Raw genomic sequence first — 23,208 nt, 5'->3', positions numbered from 1 at the left:
TGAAGTTGAAAAATATTTTTTAAAAAATCCATGAAGTTGAAAAATATTTTTTAAAAAATCAATGAAGTGAAAATTATTTTTTAAAAAATCCACGAAGTGGAAAAATGTTTTTTAAAAAATCCAAGAGGTGGAAAAATATTTTTTAAAAAATCCCCGAAGTGGAAAAACATTTAAAAAAAAACACGAATTGAAAAAACATTTTTTAAAAAAATACACGAGTTGGAAAACTAAAACTTTAAAATAAAAAAATCCACGAAGTGAAAAATATTTTTTTAAAATATTTGAAAGCGTAATTTTTGAATGCGTTGGACTTCGGTAGACTCCTAATTTGTCAATGAACTCGAAAGAGAATTAATTAAATATCACTATAAATGACCTTCGCCTTAATAAGGCAAAAATAAAAAATAATTTCAGCATAAGCCAGGCTGGGATTCGAAGCTGGTTCTCCGACAACTGAGTGTCAAGGTTGCCGGCGTCTTAGCGTTCTGAGCCACCATTAACTTGTCAAAACTTTAGTAGACAATAATTGATGATCAAAAATCTTTTAATATAGGAGAGCAATTACTAATGACGTAGGAATAAAACTTATCATAGTATTTGTGAACATTGAAAAATGGGATTACCAAGCAGGACTATAGGAAAAGTTTGGAGTTTCAATTAACTGACATAATTTCGCATATGCATTTATCTAATGAAATGCGATATATATACTAGTTCCCAAGCTTTGCCTTCGTCTGCCACAAAAACAACACTCAATACGCCTGAAGATCGGCTTAACCACCCGTTAAACGTAGCGTAATGGTTGAATGCGTGGGACTTCGGTAGACTCCTAATTTTCAATGTATATAATAGGTCTAATAAGCTCAACTCGAAAGAGAATTAATTAAATAAAATATATAAATAAATTAATATTTTTTAAAAACACCACAAAGTGGAAAAATGTCATTTAAAAAATCCACGAAGTGGAAAAATATTTTTTAACAAATCCACGAAGTGGAATATTTTTGAAAAATTCCAAGAAGTGGAAAAATATTTTTAAAAAGTCCACGAATTGGAAAATAATTTTTTAAAAAATCCATGAAGTGGATAAATATTGTTTAAAAAATCCACGAATTGGAAAATAATTTATTTTAAAAAAATCGATGAAGTTGATAATTATTTTTATTAAAAATTCCATGAAGTGGAAAAATATTTTTTATAAAATCCACGATGTGGAAAAATATTTTTTAACAAATCTACGAAGAAGAAAATATTTTTTAAACAATTAATGAAGTGGACATTCTTTTTAAAAACTCCACGAAGTTTAAAAACTGTCTTTTCAGTCCATATATTCTTTTGTTCCCCGTTGTGTAAAAAAAACTATAATTTATTAGATAAATAAAATAATTTAAATTTCAAAAAAATATTTTATTTATCTAATAAATTATAGCTTTTTTACACAACTGGGAGTTTTTTACTGAGTATGAGTTTTTATAAGATTTATATTTTTCAATTTTGGAAAAAAAATATTTTTTAGAAAAACTTTTTCCATTTTTTTTTAATTTTTTTTCTTTGTATTTTGTGGTTTGTTTATTGTTGTTCAACCTTTTTTAAATAGTGAGAACATATAGAAAAAATGCTCATCTTGATGGAAAATAAAAAAATACTCAAATTTTTAACGTTGACCTAGAATTCCTCTGCTAGACCGAATTCGAATGTTTTTAATGCGTCGGAAAGCTGATTATGTTATCTGTCAAACATGAAAAATTATGAAAATATTTCTATCCGTTTAAAAGTTACAGAGTTTTGACCAGGAAAGAAAACGATTCTGAATGAGCAATAACGAACCCACCAAAACAGGTGGCATTGCGCTACACGTAGAACTTGAAGGTTAGGAAATCTTTTCTGAGTTCGACTAATAAGGCAAATATTGTGTAGAGGGCCACATAAGTTAATAATAATCCCCCCTAACTTAAATCAAGTCCAAAGATCGACTATATTGAACAACTTCTCCAAAAAGCTTAAGCGCTGTTCGAGGATCATTTCGAAATATTTTAATTTCAATTATATGTCTCTTCACTCACGCTCTCATCATTGTCCCTATATTTCAAAAATCGTGAATTTAGAAAAACAAATAGTTTTTCCATTAATCATGGATTTTTTAAGCAATAGTTTTTTATCCGTCGTGAAGTTTTTTAAGAATTTTTTATTTTCTTATAAATTGTTTTATACATAGTAAATACTTCTCACACGGCAACCCTGTCACTTACCATGAACTCATCACAGAGATATACACCTAAATCTGTGCACAGGTCTCACAAGACAAACTGACGCTCTCTAAACGCGATAACCAAACTGATAAGAAAATGAAGATAGTCCATAAATGCTCAAGACACGAATTCTGGTCACTCTGCGTGTGGCTGTCAAGGCGACAAGATCTATTCGAGTTCTCCCTAAGGGAGATTTTTTTCTATTTAAAAATATTTGTATCGGTTTTAACGAATCAGAACTGAACTTACCCTAACATAAAGAAGAAAACAAAGAAAAAAAATCGTCAGCGACATGAAACGTCAAGGCTGTTCTACGTTATGTGGCCTGTTGGTCTTAATGCAAATATTTGCATATTGCCGGGCAGAAGGGTAAGTTTTTTTATCACCAAGATAAATTGAGGAGAATAGCTTTAAACCGAGTGAAGTGGAAAACGGTTAAACTATTCCATCCCTGATGTCAAATCCCAAACAGAATATTTCAAGCTTAACTCCAGCCTACCAATGTCTTATTGTGCGTAGCATTGTTGTTTAATGGGGACACATAAATTAATCCGAGAAATCAAAATTCCGTAACATAAACTTGACTCTCTCCGCTTCCTTACTCTAAAATTTTAAGAGTGAGGAAAAATATTTTTAAATTATTTACGATTATTGAAAAAATATTTTTTAAAAAATCACGATTTTTGAAAAAAAATATTTTTAAAAAAATTCACGATTATTGAAATAAAATTTTTTAAAAAATTCACGATTACTGTAAAAATATATATTTTAAAAAATTCTCGATTATTGAAAAAAAAAATTTGGAAAAAAAATTCACGATTCTTGAAAAATATTTTGTAAAAAAAATCAAGATTACTGAAAACATTTTTTTTCAATAATTCCGCCATTAGAAGGTCGTTTAATGATCATAGTCAATGTGTCCTTATCTCTATTGATATGGAAAAAGCCTTTGACCGATTGGACTATGGCACACTTTTAAATAAACTGAATTCGCAGTTTCGGCTTCAAGGTAGCGCTTGTCGTTTGATTGCCTCATATCTAAGAAATAGAAAACAGTATGTATACGTTAATGGTGTTGCTTCCAGTGTACTCCCCGTAAAAAGTGGTGTGCCCCAAGGTTCGGTGATTGGGCCATTACTGTTTATGCTGTATATCAATGATCTCTTTTCCTCATTGAACCTTTATTGCTCACCATATCTGTTTGCGGATGATGTTCAAATTTTATTCACGAGTAACATAGACTCGCCTGATGTTTTACAAGCAAAGATTAATTATACTCTTTCTTCGGTTGAGCAATGGATGGGCCTTAACAAACTATCGGTTAACCCTTCCAAAACCAAAGCAATGCTCTTTTCCTCTCACACTTTCTCTTTAGATGTGAAATACAAGGGTATATCAATTGATTTCGTAGACAGAATGGAATGTCTCGGTGTCATTTTAGACAATAAGTTGGACTTCACTTATCACATTGATCGAGTAGTCTCACGTACTAACTTTGCTTTACGCCAACTTTACAATTGCGACTTGGTTTTACCTCGTGACATTAAAAAGACTTTAATTCACGCTTTAGTCATGCCTAACATACTATATTGTCTTGAGCTGTATTCCGGAACTACCTCATCCAGACTGAAACTTGTTAAAAAAGCCTTCAACAGTGCTATGCGTTATCTATATTCCACCAAACGCTTTTCACATATAACGCCTTTCGCAATAGATTTTTTAGGATGCACTTTTGAAGATCTGATTAAACTTCGGTGCCTCCTTCTTTTTTATAAGATTTGTAAATTCCAGTGTCCTTGTTTCCTTGCGACTTCCTTTACATTTTCTCGATTTACACGAATTACTAGCCTCAAAATCCCTCGCTTGGATGGACGAATGGATAATTCGTTTCAAGTTAGAGTTTCTCGTCTCTTCAATTCCCTTCCCAATAATCTAAAAATGTTCAATTTCTCTATTTCTACTTTTCGAAAGCGCTTTCTTCTATACATTAGATCAACATACGAGAATATCTCACATATCCTGTTGTATTAATGTGTTATATTAAATAAACAGGCAAAACAATTACATATTTATAACTTTAAATTATAGTTTTAGCTTTATGCATTTAGCTTATAAATAACTTGTATTTATATATGAATTTGTATACACTATTTATATTACTATATTTTGGAGTAGGAACTCTTCTTATGAATATTGTAAAACTAATTGGCCTTCAGGCTTACTTTACAAAATGTTTCAATAAATAAAAAAAAAAAAAATGTTTAAATATCCACGATTATAGAAAAATTATTTTTAAAAGATTCACGATTATTGAAAAAATTATTTTTGAAGATTCACGATTATTGAAAAAATTGTTTTAAAAAATTCACGATTATTGAAAAAATATTTAAAAAAAATTCACGATTATTGAAAAAAAAAATATTTTGTAAAAAATTCTCGATTATTGAAGAAATATTTGTTTAAAAATTCACGATTGTTGAAAAAATATTTTTTAACAAAAATCACGATTATTGAAAAAAAAATATTTTGTAAATAATTGACGATTATTGAGAAAATATTTTTTAAAAAATTCACGATTATTGAATAGACATTTGGTTAAAAAATACACGATTATTGAAAAAATATTTTTTAAAAAATCCACGATTGTTGAAAAAATATTTTTTAACAAAATTCACGATTATTGAAAAAAATATTTTTTAAAAAATCCACGATTATTGAAAAAATATTTTTTAAAAAATCCACGATTATTGAAAAAATATTTTTTAAAAAATCCACGATTATTGAAAAAATATTTTTTAAAAAATCCACGATTATTGAAAAAATATTTTTTAAAAAATCCACGATTATTGAAAAAATATTTTTTAAAAAATCCATGATTATTGAAAAATATTTTTTAAAAAATCCTCGATTATTGAAAAAATATTTTTTAAAAAATCCACGATTATTGAAAAAATATTTTTTAAAAAATCCACGATTATTAAAAAAATATTTTTTAAAAAATCCACGATTATTGAAAAAATATTTTTTAAAAAATCCACGATTATTGAATAAATATTTTTTAGAAAATCCACGATTATTAAAAAAATATTTTTTAAAAAATCCACGATTATTGAAAAAACATTTTTTAAAAAAATTCTCGATTATTGAAAAAATATTTTTTAAAAAAATCCACGATTATTGAAAAAATATTTTTTAAAAATTCCACGATTATTGAAAAAATATTTTTTTAAAAAATCCACGATTATTTAAAAAATATTTTTTAAAAAATCCACCATTATTGAAAATATATTTTTTAAAAAATCCACGATTATTGAAAAAATATTGTTTAAAAAATCCACTATTATTGAAAAAATATTGTTTAAAAAATCCACGATTATTGAAAAAATATTGTTTAAAAAATCCACGATTATTGAAAAAATATTTTTAAAAAAAATCCACGATTATTGAAAAAATATTTTTTAAAAAATCCACGATTATTGAAAAAATATTTTTTAAAAAATCCACGATTATTGAAAAAATATTTTTTAAAAAATCCACGATTATTGAAAAAATATTTTTTAAAAAATCCACGATTATTGAAAAAATATTTTTTAAAAAATCCACGATTATTGAAAAAATATTTTTTAAAAAATCCACGATTATTGAAAAAATATTTTTTAAAAAATCCACGATTATTGAAAAAATATTTTTTAAAAAATCCACGATTATTGAAAAAATATTTTTTAAAAAATCCACGATTATTGAAAAAATATTTTTTAAAAAAATCCACGATTATTGAAAAAATATTTTTTAAAAAATCCACGATTATTGAAAAAATATTTTTTAAAAAATCCACGATTATTGAAAAAATATTTTTTTTAAAAAATCCACGATTATTGAAAAAATATTTTTTAAAAAAATCCACGATTATTGAAAAAATATTTTTTTAAAAAATCCACGATTATTGAAAAAAATATTTTTTAAAAAATCCACGATTATTGAAAAAATATTTTTTAAAAAATCCACGATTATTGAAAAAATATTTTTTAAAAAATCCACGATTATTGAAAAAATATTTTTTAAAAAATCCACGATTATTGAAAAAATATTTTTTAAAAAATCCACGATTATTGAAAAAAATATTTTTTAAAAAATCCACGATTATTGAAAAAATATTTTTTAAAAAATCCACGATTATTGAAAAAATATTTTTTAAAAAATCCACGATTATTGAAAAAATATTTTTTAAAAAATCCACGATTATTAAAAAATATTTTTTAAAAAATCCACGATTATTAAAAAAATATTTTTTAAAAAATCCACGATTATTGAAAAAATATTTTTTAAAAAATCCACGATTATTGAAAAAATATTTTTTTAAAAAATCCACGATTATTGAAAAAATATTTTTTAAAAAATCCACGATTATTGAAAAAATATTTTTTTAAAAAATCCACGATTATTGAAAAAATATTTTTTTAAAAAATCCACGATTATTGAAAAAATATTTTTTAAAAAATCCACGATTATTGAAAAAATATTTTTTAAAAAATCCACGATTATTGAAAAAATATTTTTTAAAAAATCCACGATTATTGAAAAAATATTTTTTAAAAAATCCACGATTATTGAAAAAATATTTTTTAAAAAATCCACGATTATTGAAAAAATATTTTTTAAAAAATCCACGATTATTGAAAAAAATATTTTTTAAAAAATCCACGATTATTGAAAAATATTTTTTAAAAAATCCACGATTATTGAAAAAATATTTTTTAAAAAATCCACGATTATTGAAAAAATATTTTTTAAAAAATCCACGATTATTGAAAAAATATTTTTTAAAAAATCCACGATTATTGAAAAAATATTTTTTAAAAAATCCACGATTATTGAAAAAATATTTTTTAAAAAATCCACGATTATTGAAAAAATATTTTTTAAAAAATCCACGATTATTGAAAAAATATTTTTTAAAAAATCCACGATTATTGAAAAAATATTTTTTAAAAAATCCACGATTATTGAAAAAATATTTTTTAAAAAATCCACGATTATTGAAAAAATATTTTTTAAAAAATCCACGATTATTGAAAAAATATTTTTTAAAAAATCCACGATTATTGAAAAAATATTTTTTAAAAAATCCACGATTATTGAAAAAATATTTTTTAAAAAATCCACGATTATTGAAAAAATATTTTTTAAAAAATCCACGATTATTGAAAAATATTTTTTAAAAAATCCACGATTATTGAAAAAATATTTTTTAAAAAATCCACGATTATTGAAAAAATATTTTTTAAAAAATCCACGATTATTGAAAAAATATTTTTTAAAAAATCCACGATTATTGAAAAAATATTTTTTTAAAAAATCCACGATTATTGAAAAAATATTTTTTAAAAAATCCACGATTATTGAAAAAATATTTTTTAAAATATCCACGATTATTGAAAAAATATTTTTTAAAAAATCCACGATTATTGAAAAAATATTTTTTAAAAAATCCACGATTATTGAAAAAAATATTTTTTAAAAAATCCACGATTATTGAAAAAATATTTTTTAAAAAATCCACGATTATTGAAAAAATATTTTTTAAAAAATCCACGATTATTGAAAAAATATTTTTTAAAAAATCCACGATTATTGAAAAAATATTTTTTAAAAAATCCACGATTATTGAAAAAATATTTTTTAAAAAATCCACGATTACTGAAAAAATATTTTTTAAAAAATCCACGATTATTGAAAAAATATTTTTTAAAAAATCCACGATTATTGAAAAAATATTTTTTAAAAAATCCACGATTATTGAAAAAATATTTTTTAAAAAATCCACGATTATTGAAAAAATATTTTTTAAAAAATCCACGATTATTGAAAAAATATTTTTTAAAAAATCCACGATTATTGAAAAAATATTTTTTAAAAAATCCACGATTATTGAAAAAATATTTTTTAAAAAATCCACGATTATTGAAAAAATATTTTTTAAAAAATCCACGATTATTGAAAAAATATTTTTTAAAAAATCCACGATTATTGAAAAAATATTTTTTAAAAAAATCCACGATTATTGAAAAAATATTTTTTAAAAAATCCACGATTATTGAAAAAAAATTTTTTTTAAAAAATCCACGATTATTGAAAAAAAATTTTTTTTAAAAAATCCACGATTATTGAAAAAATATTTTTTAAAAAATCCACGATTATTGAAAAAAAATTTTTTTAAAAAATCCACGATTATTGAAAAAATATTTTTTAAAAAATCCACGATTATTGAAAAAATATTTTTTAAAAAATCCACGATTATTGAAAAAATATTTTTTAAAAAATCCACGATTATTGAAAAAATATTTTTTAAAAAATCCACGATTATTAAAAAAATATTGTTTAAAAAATCCACGATTATTGAAAAAATATTGTTTAAAAAATCCACGATTATTGAAAAAATATTTTTTAAAAAATCCACGATTATTGAAAAAATATTTTTTAAAAAATCCACGATAAATTAATCCTAGAAACCAAAATTCCGTAACATAAAATTGACTCTCTCCGCGTTCTCGCTCTAAAATTTTAACAGAATATTTTATGGATGGCAGCATTTGCAGTATTGTAGAATTATCACAACAAAAAAGCCACTTCCAAATTAAACTAGTGGCGAAATGAGGGGTCTTAAGGTCGCATTTATACAATGCATATTTTCATTCCTACTTAATATAGCCCTGATAACCTTGACCTGAGATTTATTATTTTTTGTAGGAACTTTTTTGCCAAACAATATGATGGACTTATGTTTGTTCTTGTTGTTTCTGTTTTTTCTCCTACTTCCAGCAAATACACCGTTATCGCTCCCGGTACCATTCACTCCAATGACAAATATACTGCCGCCGTGGCCGCACACAACATAGAGGAGCCATGCCAAATTAAGGTTGGCATTACCGGACCCTCATTCAATGAAACGAAAACTGTGGAGGTTAAAGGTTCCGAACTAAAAGAAGTGGATTTTATGGTTCCCATTTTGGCTGAGGGCAACTATAATCTCACAGCCGAGGGTATCGATTGTTTGCAAAATTTTAAAAATTCCACAAAATTGCAATTTGCGAAAATCGAAACTCACGTTCGCCTACAAACCGATAAGGGTTTGTATAAACCTGGCGATGTTATCAATTATCGTGTTTTGTTCTTGGATAAAGATTTAAAACCCACTGTGGCCGCAGAGAATACTGTGATTTACTTTGAAGATGGCAAACGAAATCGCATTAAGGAAATTAAAAATTTCGAGGTGATGAGTGGTGTGCATACGGGACAATTTAAGATTTCTGAATTCCCGGTTATGGGTAATTGGCGTTTGGCTGTTGCCAGCAAGGGTCACTATGAACAGTCTGTGCACTTCGATGTGCAGAAATATGTGCTGCCCAAATATGTGGTCAAGGCTGAGGCCACCAATTCGGTGTCGGTTAAGGATGGCGATATGCAGGTTGTTGTGAGGGCCAAGTAAGTAGAAAACTTACTGAAATGTAGAAAAATTGTTAGAGATTTTTGTATTATTTTAGCTACACCTACGGCAAACCCCTGAATGGCAAGGCCACCATTATCCTTACCCTAGGTTCCTACTATGACTATGGACGCAGTACGGTGGACATGAAGCAGCAACCACCCAGCATTATTCGCACCTCAGACATGGTTCAAGGCAAGGCCAAAATTGATTTGAATGTCAAGGAATTGGAAGCCTATGTGCACAGCAAAGAATATTCCACCTTTGCCACTATTGTGGCCACAGTGGAGGAAGAATTTACTGGAGTGAAAATCAACACAACCACCAGTACCCAAATTTATCCCTACCGTTATTCCATGCATTGTGTCCACTACTATGACTGCAATTTTTTTGAGGCAGACAAGGAACCGGAGGTGATGATCCAATTAACCTACGTTGATGGTTCCCACCTGAAGGATACCAAGACCCCGGTGGAATTGGTTTACACCGAGGTGTTGGATAAGAACTCCTGGTATCAGCCACGCCACATGGAGGGCGAAGAGGTCACCACCACCTTGAAGCCACCAATATCTGAAAATCACACCTACTCCTTCAAGGGCTTTATGAATGAAACCGGTTTTGTTAGCTTTAAAGTTAAGTTGGCCGATTTGAAAGAATATGAAGGCTATAGCCATTATTATAACATGCATGCTATTTATCGTGATGAAAAACGTGATGTCAGTGATGCCTATCAACGTCGCGAGCCGAAAAATGTTGACACCCCAGAAGGAGATCCAGCCAAGGAGTGGTTTAAACTTGAGGGTCCATATTACAATGATCGGTGAGTTTGGCAGTTCCAAAAAAATACAGATAAATTGCATGCGGATTTTTTCTTTTTCCAGTCCCAAGCTCTTCGAAGAAAAACATTTTACCGTTAACTCCAGCTCACCGATGTCTTATCTGGATTACAATGTTGTTGCCCGTGGCAATATTGTCAAATCGGCTCACATTGATCTACCCGATATGCCCAAGGTCTATAACATAACCTTGACTCCTGAGTTGGTTTATTCTCCGCGCTTCTCCCTTTATGTATATTACATTGATGAGCACGGGAAATTTCATCACACGGAGGATACCTACTACATCGATTATGAATTGCAAAATAAGGTAAGTAAAAAATATCTTCTATATGTCGAAAAATAGGTAAGGTAAAGAGGCCTTTACTTAAGAGCAAGAGAGAAGTTCTTAAAGATAGGTCTCGTTTTAATGGGGACTCCTGATTTTCTTCAAAGACGTGGACACTTTTAAACAATTTTTTCAAAGGAATGGATTTTTTTAAGAATTTTTTTGAAGGCGTGTTTTTTTAAAGATATTTTTCAAAGGCGCGGATTTTTTGAAGAATTTTTTCAAAGGCGTGGATTGTTTTAAGAATTTTTTTCAAAGGCTTAAATTTTTTTGAAGATTTTTTACAAAGGAATGTATTTTTTTCAAGGGCGTGGATTTTTTTAAAGAATGTTTTCAAGGGCGTGGATTTTTTCAAAGAATTTTTTCATAGGCGTGGATTTTTTTAAATAATTTTTTCAAAGGCGTGGATTTTTTTAAAGATTTTTTTCAAAGGCGTGGATTTTTTTAAATTATTTTTCCAAAGCGCGGATTTTTTAAAGAAGTTTTCAAAGGCGTGGATTTTTGTTAAAGAATTTTTGCAAAGCGCGGATTTTTTTAAAGAATTTTTCAAAGGCGTGGATTTTTGTTAAAGAATTTTTTCAAAGTCGTGGATTTTTTTAAAGAATCTTTCCTTTCTTTCTTTTTTCAAAAAGAATTAATTTTTAATTAATTAAAAATGTTTTCAAAAGCTTTATTTTTTTATTAATTTTTAAAGGCGTGGATTTTTTTGCATTTTTTTCAAAAGCGTAAATTTGTGTAAAAAAATTCTTTAGAAAAATTTACGCCTTTGAAAAAATTCTTTAAAAAAAATCCACGCAGTTGAAAAATTCCTTTAACAAAAATCCACGCCTTTGAAAAAATTGTTTAAAAAATTCATGACTTTGAAAAAAATTCTTTAAAAAAATCCACGCAATTGAAAAAAATTCTTTAAAAAAAACCACGCAGTTGAAAAATTTCTTTAACAAAAATCCACGCCTTTGGAAAGATTCTTTAAAAAAAATCCACGCCTTTGGAAAGATTCTTTAAAAAAATCCACGCCTTTGAAAAAATTCTTTAAAATCCTTAAAAATCCTTCGAAAAAATTCTTTAAAATCCTTAAAAATCCTTTGAAAAATTCTGTAAAATCCTTTGAAAAAAATCTTTAAAAAAATCCAAGCCTTTGAAAAAAATCTTTAAAAAATCCAAGCCTTTGAACAAATTCTTTAAAAAATCCACGCCTTTGAAAAAATTCTTTAAAAAAATCCAAGCCTTTGAAAAATTCTTTAAAAAAATCTACGCCTTTGAAAAAAATTCTTAAAAAAATCCACGCCTTTGAAAAAATTCTTTAAAAAATCCACGCAGTTGAAAAATTACTTTAACAAAAATCCACGCCTTTGAAAAAATTTTTTAAAAAAATCCACGCCTTTGAAAAAATTCTTTAAAAAAATCCACGCAGATGAAAAATTCCTTTAACAAAAATCCATGCCTTTGAAAAAATTGTTTAAAAAAATCCACGACTTTGAAAAAATTCCTTTAACAAAAATCCACGCCTTTGAAAAAATTGTTTAAAAAATTCATGACTTTGAAAAAAATTCTTTAAAAAAATCCACGCCTTTGAAAAAATTCTTTAAAAAAATCCACGCCTTTGAAAAAATTCTTTAAAAAATCCACGCCTTTGAAAAAATTCTTTAAAAAAATCCACGCCTTTGAAAAAATTCTTTAAAAAAATCCACGCCTTTGAAAAAATTCTTTAAAAAAATCCACGCCTTTGAAAAAATTCTTTAAAAAAATCCACGCCTTTGAAAAAATTCTTTAAAAAAATCCACGCCTTTGAAAAAATTCTTAAAAAAAATCCACGCCTTTGAAAAAATTCTTTAAAAAAATCCACGCCTTTGAAAAAATTCTTTAAAAAAATCCACGCCTTTGAAAAAATTCTTTAAAAAAATCCACGCCTTTGAAAAAATTCTTTAAAAAAATCCACGCCTTTGAAAAAATTCTTTAAAAAAATCCACGCCTTTGAAAAAATTCTTTAAAAAAATCCACGCCTTTGAAAAAATTCTTTAAAAAAATCCACGCCTTTGAAAAAATTCTTTAAAAAAATCCACGCCTTTGAAAAAATTCTTTAAAAAAATCCACGCCTTTGAAAAAATTCTTTAAAAAAATCCACGCCTTTGAAAAAATTCTTTAAAAAAATCCACGCCTTTGAAAAAATTCTTTAAAAAAATCCACGCCTTTGAAAAAATTCTTTAAAAAAATCCACGCCTTTGAAAAAATTCTTTAAAAAAATCCACGCCTTTGAAAAAATTCTTTAAAAAAATCCACGCCTTTGAAAAAATTCTTTAAAAAAATCCACGCCTTTGAAAAAATTCTTTAAAAAAATCCACGCCTTTGAAAAAATTCTTTAAAAAAAATCCACGCCTTTGAAAAAATTCTTTAAAAAAAATCCACGCCTTTGAAAAAATTCTTTAAAAAAATCCACGCCTTTGAAAAAATTCTTTAAAAAAATCCACGCCTTTGAAAAAATTCTTTAAAAAAAATCCACGCCTTTGAAAAAATTCTTTAAAAAAATCCACGCCTTTGAAAAAATTCTTTAAAAAAATCCACGCCTTTGAAAAAATTCTTTAAAAAAATCCACGCCTTTGAAAAAATTCTTTAAAAAAAATCCACGCCTTTGAAAAAATTCTTTAAAAAAAATCCACGCCTTTGAAAAAATTCTTTAAAAAAATCCACGCCTTTGAAAAAATTCTTTAAAAAAAATCACGCCTTTGAAAAAATTCTTTAAAAAAATCCACGCCTTTGAAAAAATTCTTTAAAAAAATCCACGCCTTTGAAAAAATTCTTTAAAAAAATTCACGCCTTTGAAAAAATTCTTTAAAAAAATCCACGCCTTTGAAAAAATTCTTTAAAAAAATCCACGCCTTTGAAAAAATTCTTTAAAAAAATCCACGCCTTTGAAAAAATTCTTTAAAAAAATCCACGCCTTTGAAAAAATTCTTTAAAAAAATCCACGCCTTTGAAAAAATTCTTTAAAAAAATCCACGCCTTTGAAAAAATTCTTTAAAATCCTTAAAAATCCTTTGAAAAATTCTTTAAAATCCTTAACAATCCTTTGAAAAAATTCTTTAAAAAAATCCACGCCTTTGAAAAAATTCTTAAAAAAAATCCACGCCTTTGAAAAAAATTCTTTAAAAAAATCCACGCCTTTGACAAAATTTGTAAAAAATCCACGCCTTTGACAAAATGTTTAAAAAAATCCACGCCTTTGACAAAATTTTTAAAAAAAATCCACGCCTTTGAAAAAATTTTTAAAAAAATCCACGCCTTTGAAAAAATTCTTTAAAAAAATCCACGCCTTTGAAAAAATTCTTTAAAAAAATCCACGCCTTTGATAAAATTTTTAAAAAAATCCACGCCTTTGAAAAAATTCTTTAAAAAAATCCAAGCCTTTGAAAAAATTCTTTAAAAAAAATCCACGCCTTTGAAAAAAAATTCTTTAAAAAAATCTACGCCTTTGAAAAAAAATTTTTAAAAAATCCACGCCTTTGAAAAAAATTCTTTAAAAAAATCCACGCCTTTGCAAAATTTTTTAAAAAAATCCAAGCCTTTGAAAATATATGCTTTAAAAAAATCCACGCCTTTGAAAAAAATTTTAAAAAAATCCACGCCTTTGAAAAAATTCTTTAAAAAAATCCACGCCTTTGAAAAAATTTTTAAAAAAAATCCACGCCTATGAAAAAATTCTTTAAAAAACTCCACGCCTGTGAAAAAAATTCTTTAAAAAAGTCCACACTTTTGAAAAATTCCTTGCTCCCAATCCATTATAGTTATATTTGAAAATTTTTTCTTTCATTCCCTTTTTCCAGATCACTATTACCGCCGCTGAACAAGTTAAGCCTGGCCAGGAGGTTGCCTTGAAAATCAAAACAGCCCCCAATTCCTTTGTTGGTCTCATGGCAGTGGATCAAAGTGTATTACTCTTGAAATCTAATAATGATCTTAGTGCCAGCGAATTCAGTTGGACCATTGGATCCTATAGTACTAGTACGCCTGACCAGGGAGGATATTCTTATTATCCCGGTACCATTGCTGGATGTATAACCCTAACCAATGCTGATTACTTTTATAACTGGACCGAGCCGGAATATTTGAGAAGTGAGTTCATGATTGGGCAAAAAGTTACATATTCGTCGACTGAAATTAAGGAATGTTATTTTAATTATTTTAGAAGTGCCAGAAACAGCTGTGGAAATGGAAATCTTTTTAGATGATGATTCGGTACAGCCTGTATTATTTTCTGGAGATGGAGCTTTTGGTGGTAGTGGGCCAATACAGGTTCGCAAAGATTTTGCCGAAACCTGGATATTTGATAATATTGAAAAGTAGGTGGAGGGCTTTGGTTGTTAGAAGAGAGTTAATGACAATTATTTTTCTTTGCTGTTTGCAGCACCGGAAATAAAGAAGAATTTACCTGGTCCAAAAAGATACCCGACACCATTACCTCTTGGATGTTGACTGGTTTTGCCATGAACAGTGAAAAGGGTTTGGCTGTCACTGCGGATAAAACCAAGATAACCACCTTCCAGCCATTTTTTATTTCCATACGCCTGCCTTATTCAGTTAAGAGAGGTAGAATTCGACAGAAGAAGGAAAGAACCGGTTGTTTGAAATATTTTTTTTTTATTTTTCTTTCAGGTGAGGTCATCAACATCCCCGCCTTGGTATTCAATTATCTCGACAAGACCTTGGATGTGGAGGTCACCCTGGACAATATGGATAATGAGTTTGAATTTACCGAAGTCACTAACGAGGTAATTGGTGATCAAAGGCGCACCAAAATGGTGAGAGTACCTGCCATGGGTGCTGCCGGTGTCTCCTTTATGATACGCCCCAAGATTTTGGGTAATGTCATGTTGAAGTATACCGCTGTTTCTGCGGTGGCCGGTGATGCTGTCCACAAGTCCATGAAGGTTGTGCCAGAAGGTGTTACGAAATATGGCAATCGTGCCTATTTTCTCAATTTGAACAAAGAATCAGAAATGAAATCGTCCTTTGAAGTAGAATTACCAGCTGAAATTATACCCGATTCCCAACATGTTGAAGTGGGTGTGGTGGGTGATATATTGGGCCCTGTGTTGAATAATTTGGATAATTTGGTGCGTCTGCCCACTGCATGTGGAGAACAGACCATGTCCACCTTACTGCCCAATTATTTGGTTATGAAATATTTGGAGGTAAGTCCCCAAGGAAATTTTCAGGACTTAATTGAAAATGTATTGTATTTCCAGAACACCAAACGTTTGACACCCAACGTGGAAACCAAATTACGTTATAACATGGAAAATGGTTATCAACACATGTTAAACTATCGCCATCCTGATGGTTCTTTCAGCTCCTTTGGACCTCGTAAAATTGATGGGCAACCTAACAATGGCTCCACCTGGCTAACCGCATATGTCACACGCTCCTTGCTACAAATGGAGGAATACATTAAAATTGACCCCAAAATCATTGAAAACTCGTTTGAATATTTGATGCAACAACAAGCCACCAATGGTTCCTTTACCGAAAAGTCTCAGGGATTCTTCTACATTTCCCAAGCCAATCATGTTTCCTTGACTAGCAGCGTTCTGTTGGCCCTCTTGGAAAATAAATCGTATGCTGAGAAGTATTCCGGAGAAATAAAGAGGGCCTTGGAATTTATAAGTGAAAACTTCGATAACTCCGAGTCTCTGCATGCTCAAGCCATTACCGCCTATACCCTGAATAAGGCCCAACATGTCAAGGCCTCAGAGAAATTGGAAAAATTAAACGCTTTGGTGAAAACAGATGGTGATCGTAAATGGTGGTCTTCTACGGATCGGCCTTTGAAGCATAGATGGTGGTTGCATGTTTATAGCAGTGATGTGGAAATTAGTTCGTATGCCCTGATGACTCTATTAGATCAACCCTCACCCAATATGGATGACATTTTGCCCATTATTAGATGGCTTATTGCTCAACGTAATAGTTATGGAGGTTTCTCTTCAACCCAAGACACAGTTGTTGGTCTACAGGCCTTGATACAATTTGCCAAGTTGGCGGAATATGAGCCAGCCAAAATGGTTGTGGATATTACCTCGAAAAGTGGTACCAAGGAGAAACAGGAAACCGTACATTTGAATGAAGAAAATGATATTCTATATCAAAATGTTGAGGTTTGTTATTTGTAAATTATTTGCTGGGTGGTATTGGAGCGTATAGGTGTTGACAATACTTATACATTACAGTAGTTTCAAGGTTAACCAGTGATTTGGTAATGTCAGATCGTATAAGTGTTGACAATGCTTATACGCTCCAGTAGTCTTAATCTACGTTAACTTTCATTCGCTTGTATTAGGGCGTATACGTGTTGACAGCACTCATACGCTACTATAAGAAAATAATTTAAACTTCCGAACAACCTGTTTTTATTTCTGAATTGTTAGATATATTTGACAGATGATAAATGTTACTGAATTAACTTTCTTTGTTTGTCTTTTTAGATGCCCGATAAAATCAAATCCATTGACTTCACAGCTAAGGGTACCGGTACTGCCATGATTCAAGTTGCCTATCAATACAACATTCTCGAAAAGGAACACCCCAGTTTTACCATTACCAGCGAAAAACACAAGACTGCGCAAAAATCATGGATGATTATGGATGTCTGTGTTGAATATACCGGTGAGGGCGAAGCCTCTAATATGGCTGTTCTGGAAATCAACACACCCTCAGGATATGTGGTGGAAGACGAAAGCTTGGATGCCATCAAGGAGGTGAAGATAGTTAGTGTAAGTAGTGAGATAGCAGAATGAGTATTGGATTTATATAAAATTTCGACAACATGATACCATTTTTCTTTTATTTACAGAACGTTGAACTAAAAAATGACAACTCCCTACTAGTTATCTATTTCGATCATTTGTACAAGGGTCAAAAGATCTGCATTCTCTTCGAAGCCATACGTGCCCATGCTGTTGCTATGCAAAAACCTGCTGCCATTATGGTCTACGACTACTATGATTCGACTAAGAAGGCAACTGACTTTTACGAAATAGAATCAAAACTATGTGATATCTGTGATGGAGATGAGGAATGTGCTAAATGTAAATAAGAAAAGCGTCATGTAGGACATGAGTTCGATATAAAAGCTTTAAGAAATTTTTATTAAATGAGAATAAATATTTCAACATTTTCTTGCGATTTAATAAAGAAATAATTTATGTAAATAATAAAAATATATTTTTGTATTTGAATTGCATTTGATGGATTTTTTAAATAAATTCTTTTCAAACATTTAACGAAACGAGTATTTTTTAAAGAATATTTTTTTAAACATCCAACAATACGCGGATTTTTTAAAGAATATTTTTTTAAACATCCAACAATACTTGGATTTTTTAAAGAATATTTTTTAAACATCCAACAATACGTGGATTTTTTAAAGAATATTTTTTTAAACATCCAACAATACGTGGATTTTTTAAATAATATTTTTTTAAACATCCAACAATACGTGGATTTTTTAAAGAATATTTTTTTAAACATCCAACAATACGTGGATTGTTTAAAGAATATTTTTTAAACATCCAACAATACGTGGATTTTTTAAAGAATATTTTTTTAAACATCCAACAATACGTGGATTTTTTAAAGAATATTTTTTTAAACATCCAACAATACGCGGATTTTTTAAAGAATATTTTTTTAAACATCCAACAATACGTGGATTTTCTTAAGAATATTTTTTTAAACATCCAACAATACGTGAATTTTTTAAAGAATATTTTTTTAAACATCCAACAATATGTGGATTTTTTAAAGAATATTTTTTTAAACATCCAACAATACGTGGATTTTTTAAAGAATATTTTTTAAACATCCAACAATACGTGGATTTTTTAAAGAATATTTTTTTAAGCATCCAACAATACGCGGATTTTTAAAGAATATTTATTTAAACATCCAACAATACGTGGATTTTTTAAAGAATATTTTTTAAACATCCAACAATACGTGGATTTTTTAAAGAATATTTTTTTAAACATCCAACAATACGTGGATTTTTTAAAGAATATTTTTTTAAACATCCAACAATACGAGGATTTTTTAAAGAATATTTTTTAAACATCCAACAATACGTGGATTTTTTAAAGAATTTTTTTTTAAACATCCAACAATACTTGGATTTTTTAAAGAATATTTTTTTAAACATCCAACAATACGTGGATTTTTTAAAGAATATTTTTTTAAACATCCAACAATACGTGGATTTTTTAAATAATATTTTTTTAAACATCCAACAATACGTGGATTTTTTAAAGAATATTTTTTTAAACATCCAACAATACGTGGATTTTTTAAAGAATATTTTTTTAAACATCCAACAATACGTGGATTTTTTAAATAATATTTTTTTAAACATCCAACAATACGTGGATTTTTTAAAGAATATTTTTTTAAACATCCAACAATACGTGGATTTTTTAAAGAATATTTTTTTAAACATCCAACAATACGTGGATTTTTTAAAGAATATTTTTTTAAACATCCAACAATACGTGGATTTTTTAAAGAATATTTTTTTAAGCATCCAACAATACGCGGATTTTTAAAGAATATTTATTTAAACATCCAACAATACGTGGATTTTTTAAAGAATATTTTTTTAAACATCCAACAATACGTGGATTTTTTAAAGAATATTTTTTTAAACATCCAACAATACGTGGATTTTTTAAAGAATATTTTTTTAAACATCCAACAATACGTGGATTTTTTAAAGAATATTTTTTAAACATCCAACAATACGTGGATTTTTTAAAGAATTTTTTTTTAAACATCCAACAATACTTGGATTTTTTAAAGAATATTTTTTTAAACATCCAACAATACGTGGATTTTTTAAAGAATATTTTTTTAAACATCCAACAATACGTGGATTTTTTAAATAATATTTTTTTAAACATCCAACAATACGTGGATTTTTTAAAGAATATTTTTTTAAACATCCAACAATACGTGGATTTTTTAAAGAATATTTTTTTAAACATCCAACAATACGTGGATTTTTTAAAGAATATTTTTTTAAACATCCAACAATACGTGGATTTTTTAAAGAATATTTTTTTAAGCATCCAACAATACGCGGATTTTTAAAGAATATTTATTTAAACATCCAACAATACGTGGATTTTTTAAAGAATATTTTTTTAAACATCCAACAATACGTGGATTTTTTAAAGAATATTTTTTTAAACATCCAACAATACGTGGATTTTTTAAAGAATATTTTTTTAAACATCCAACAATACGTGGATTTTTTAAAGAATATTTTTTAAACATCCAACAATACGTGGATTTTTTAAAGAATTTTTTTTTAAACATCCAACAATACTTGGATTTTTTAAAGAATATTTTTTTAAACATCCAACAATACGTGGATTTTTTAAAGAATATTTTTTTAAACATCCAACAATACGTGGATTTTTTAAATAATATTTTTTTAAACATCCAACAATACGTGGATTTTTTAAAGAATATTTTTTTAAACATCCAACAATACGTGGATTTTTTAAAGAATATTTTTTTAAACATCCAACAATACGTGGATTTTTTAAATAATATTTTTTTAAACATCCAACAATACGTGGATTTTTTAAAGAATATTTTTTTAAACATCCAACAATACGTGGATTTTTTAAAGAATATTTTTTTAAACATCCAACAATACGTGGATTTTTTAAAGAATATTTTTTTAAACATCCAACAATACGTGGATTTTTTAAAGAATATTTTTTTAAGCATCCAACAATACGCGGATTTTTAAAGAATATTTATTTAAACATCCAACAATACGTGGATTTTTTAAAGAATATTTTTTTAAACATCCAACAATACGTGGATTTTTTAAAGAATATTTTTTTAAACATCCAACAATACGTGGATTTTTTAAAGAATATTTTTTTAAACATCCAACAATACGTGGATTTTTTAAAGAATATTTTTTAAACATCCAACAATACGTGGATTTTTTAAAGAATTTTTTTTTAAACATCCAACAATACTTGGATTTTTTAAAGAATATTTTTTTAAACATCCAACAATACGTGGATTTTTTAAAGAATATTTTTTTAAACATCCAACAATACGTGGATTTTTTAAATAATATTTTTTTAAACATCCAACAATACGTGGATTTTTTAAAGAATATTTTTTTAAACATCCAACAATACGTGGATTTTTTAAAGAATATTTTTTTAAACATCCAACAATACGTGGATTTTTTAAATAATATTTTTTTAAACATCCAACAATACGTGGATTTTTTAAAGAATATTTTTTTAAACATCCAACAATACGTGGATTTTTTAAAGAATATTTTTTTAAACATCCAACAATACGTGGATTTTTTAAAGAATATTTTTTTAAACATCCAACAATACGTGGATTTTTTAAAGAATATTTTTTTAAGCATCGAACAATACGCGGATTTTTAAAGAATATTTATTTAAACATCCAACAATACGTGGATTTTTTAAAGAATATTTTTTTAAACATCCAACAATACGTGGATTTTTTAAAGAATATTTTTTTAAACATCCAACAATACGTGGATTTTTTAAAGAATATTTTTTTAAACATCCAACAATACGTGGATTTTTTAAAGAATATTTTTTTAAACATCCAACAATACGTGGATTTTTTAAAGAATTTTTTTTTAAACATCCAACAATACGTGGATTTTTTAAAGAATATTTTTTTAAACATCCAACAATACGTGGATTTTTTAAAGAATATTTTTTTAAACATCCAACAATACGTGGATTTTTTAAAGAATATTTTTTTAAACATCCAACAATACGTGGATTTTTTAAAGAATATTTTTTTAAACATCCAACAATACGTGGATTTTTTAAAGAATATTTTTTTAAACATCCAACAATACGTGGATTTTTTAAAGAATATTTTTTTAAACATCCAACAATACGTGGATTTTTTAAAGAATATTTTTTTAAACATCCAACAATACGTGGATTTTTTAAAGAATATTTTTTTAAACATCCAACAATACGTGGATTTTTTAAAGAATATTTTTGTAAACATCCAACAATACGTGGATTTTTTAAAGAATATTTTTTTAAACATCCAACAATACGTGGATTTTTTAAAGAATATTTTTTTAAACATCCAACAATACGTGGATTTTTTAAAGAATATTTTTTTAAACATCCAACAATACGTGGATTTTTTAAAGAATATTTTTTTAAACATCCAACAATACGTGGATTTTTTAAAGAATATTTTTTTAAACATCCAACAATACGTGGATTTTTTAAAGAATATTTTTTTAAACATCCAACAATACGTGGATTTTTTAAAGAATATTTTTTTAAACATCCAACAATACGTGGATTTTTTAAAGAATATTTTTTTAAACATCCAACAATACGTGGATTTTTTAAAGAATATTTTTTTAAACATCCAACAATACGTGGATTTTTTAAAGAATATTTTTTTAAACATCCAACAATACGTGGATTTTTTAAAGAATATTTTTTTAAACATCCAACAATACGTGGATTTTTTAAAGAATATTTTTTTAAACATCCAACAATACGTGGATTTTTTAAAGAATATTTTTTTAAACATCCAACAATACGTGGATTTTTTAAAGAATATTTTTTTAAACATCCAACAATACTTGGATTTTTTAAAGAATATTTTTTTTAAACATCCAACAATACTTGGATTTTTTAAAGAATATTTTTTTAAACATCCAACAATACGTGGATTTTTTAAAGAATATTTTTTTAAACATCCAACAATACGCGGATTTTTTAAAGAATATTTATTTAAACATCCAACAATACGTGGATTTTTTAAAGAATATTTTTTTAAACATCCAACAATACGTGGATTTTTTAAAGAATATTTTTTTAAACATCCAACAATACGTGGATTTTTTAAAGAATATTTTTTTAAACATCCAACAATACGCGGATTTTTTAAAGAATATTTTTTTAAACATCCAACAATACTTGGATTTTTTAAAGAATATTTTTTTAAACATCCAACAATACGTGGATTTTTTAAAGAATATTTTTTTAAACATCCAACAATACGTGGATTTTTTAAATAATATTTTTTTAAACATCCAACAATACGTGGATTTTTTAAAGAATATTTTTTTAAACATCCAACAATACGTGGATTGTTTAAAGAATATTTTTTTAAACATCCAACAATACGTGGATTTTTTAAAGAATATTTTTTTAAACATCCAACAATACGTGGATTTTTTAAAGAATATTTTTTTAAACATCCAACAATACG

At 27.1% G+C, this 23,208-nt stretch overlaps 3 protein-coding genes across 3 annotated transcripts in view; 2 read left to right on the top strand and 1 right to left on the bottom strand.

Annotated features, from left to right (window-relative positions):
- Positions 1 to 23,208, bottom strand: part of DIP-epsilon (Dpr-interacting protein epsilon) — a 791,100-nt gene that overhangs the window by 559,046 nt on the left and 208,846 nt on the right. The gene's annotated exons all lie outside the window — the stretch shown is intronic.
- On the top strand, positions 2,387 to 9,735 carry LOC141394800 (thioester-containing protein 1 allele R1-like). The gene is made up of 2 exons (XM_073969694.1): positions 2,387 to 2,618; positions 9,069 to 9,735. Exons 1-2 carry the CDS (start codon positions 2,542 to 2,544, stop codon positions 9,733 to 9,735), a joined length of 744 nt encoding a protein of 247 aa, XP_073825795.1. The 5' UTR covers positions 2,387 to 2,541.
- On the top strand, positions 9,797 to 17,986 carry LOC141394799 (CD109 antigen-like). The gene is made up of 9 exons (XM_073969693.1): positions 9,797 to 10,552; positions 10,614 to 10,878; positions 14,718 to 15,060; positions 15,119 to 15,233; positions 15,299 to 15,480; positions 15,547 to 16,085; positions 16,140 to 17,048; positions 17,376 to 17,663; positions 17,744 to 17,986. Exons 1-9 carry the CDS (start codon positions 9,879 to 9,881, stop codon positions 17,984 to 17,986), a joined length of 3,558 nt encoding a protein of 1,185 aa, XP_073825794.1. The 5' UTR covers positions 9,797 to 9,878.

This window comes from Musca autumnalis, unplaced genomic scaffold (assembly GCF_047663935.1).
Source record: "Musca autumnalis isolate F117 unplaced genomic scaffold, ASM4766393v1 scaffold_2, whole genome shotgun sequence".
Classification (NCBI taxonomy): Eukaryota; Metazoa; Arthropoda; class Insecta; order Diptera; family Muscidae; genus Musca; species Musca autumnalis.
The sequence above is the reverse complement of the archived record's forward strand: the minus strand, read 5'-3'. Positions and strand labels throughout refer to the sequence as shown.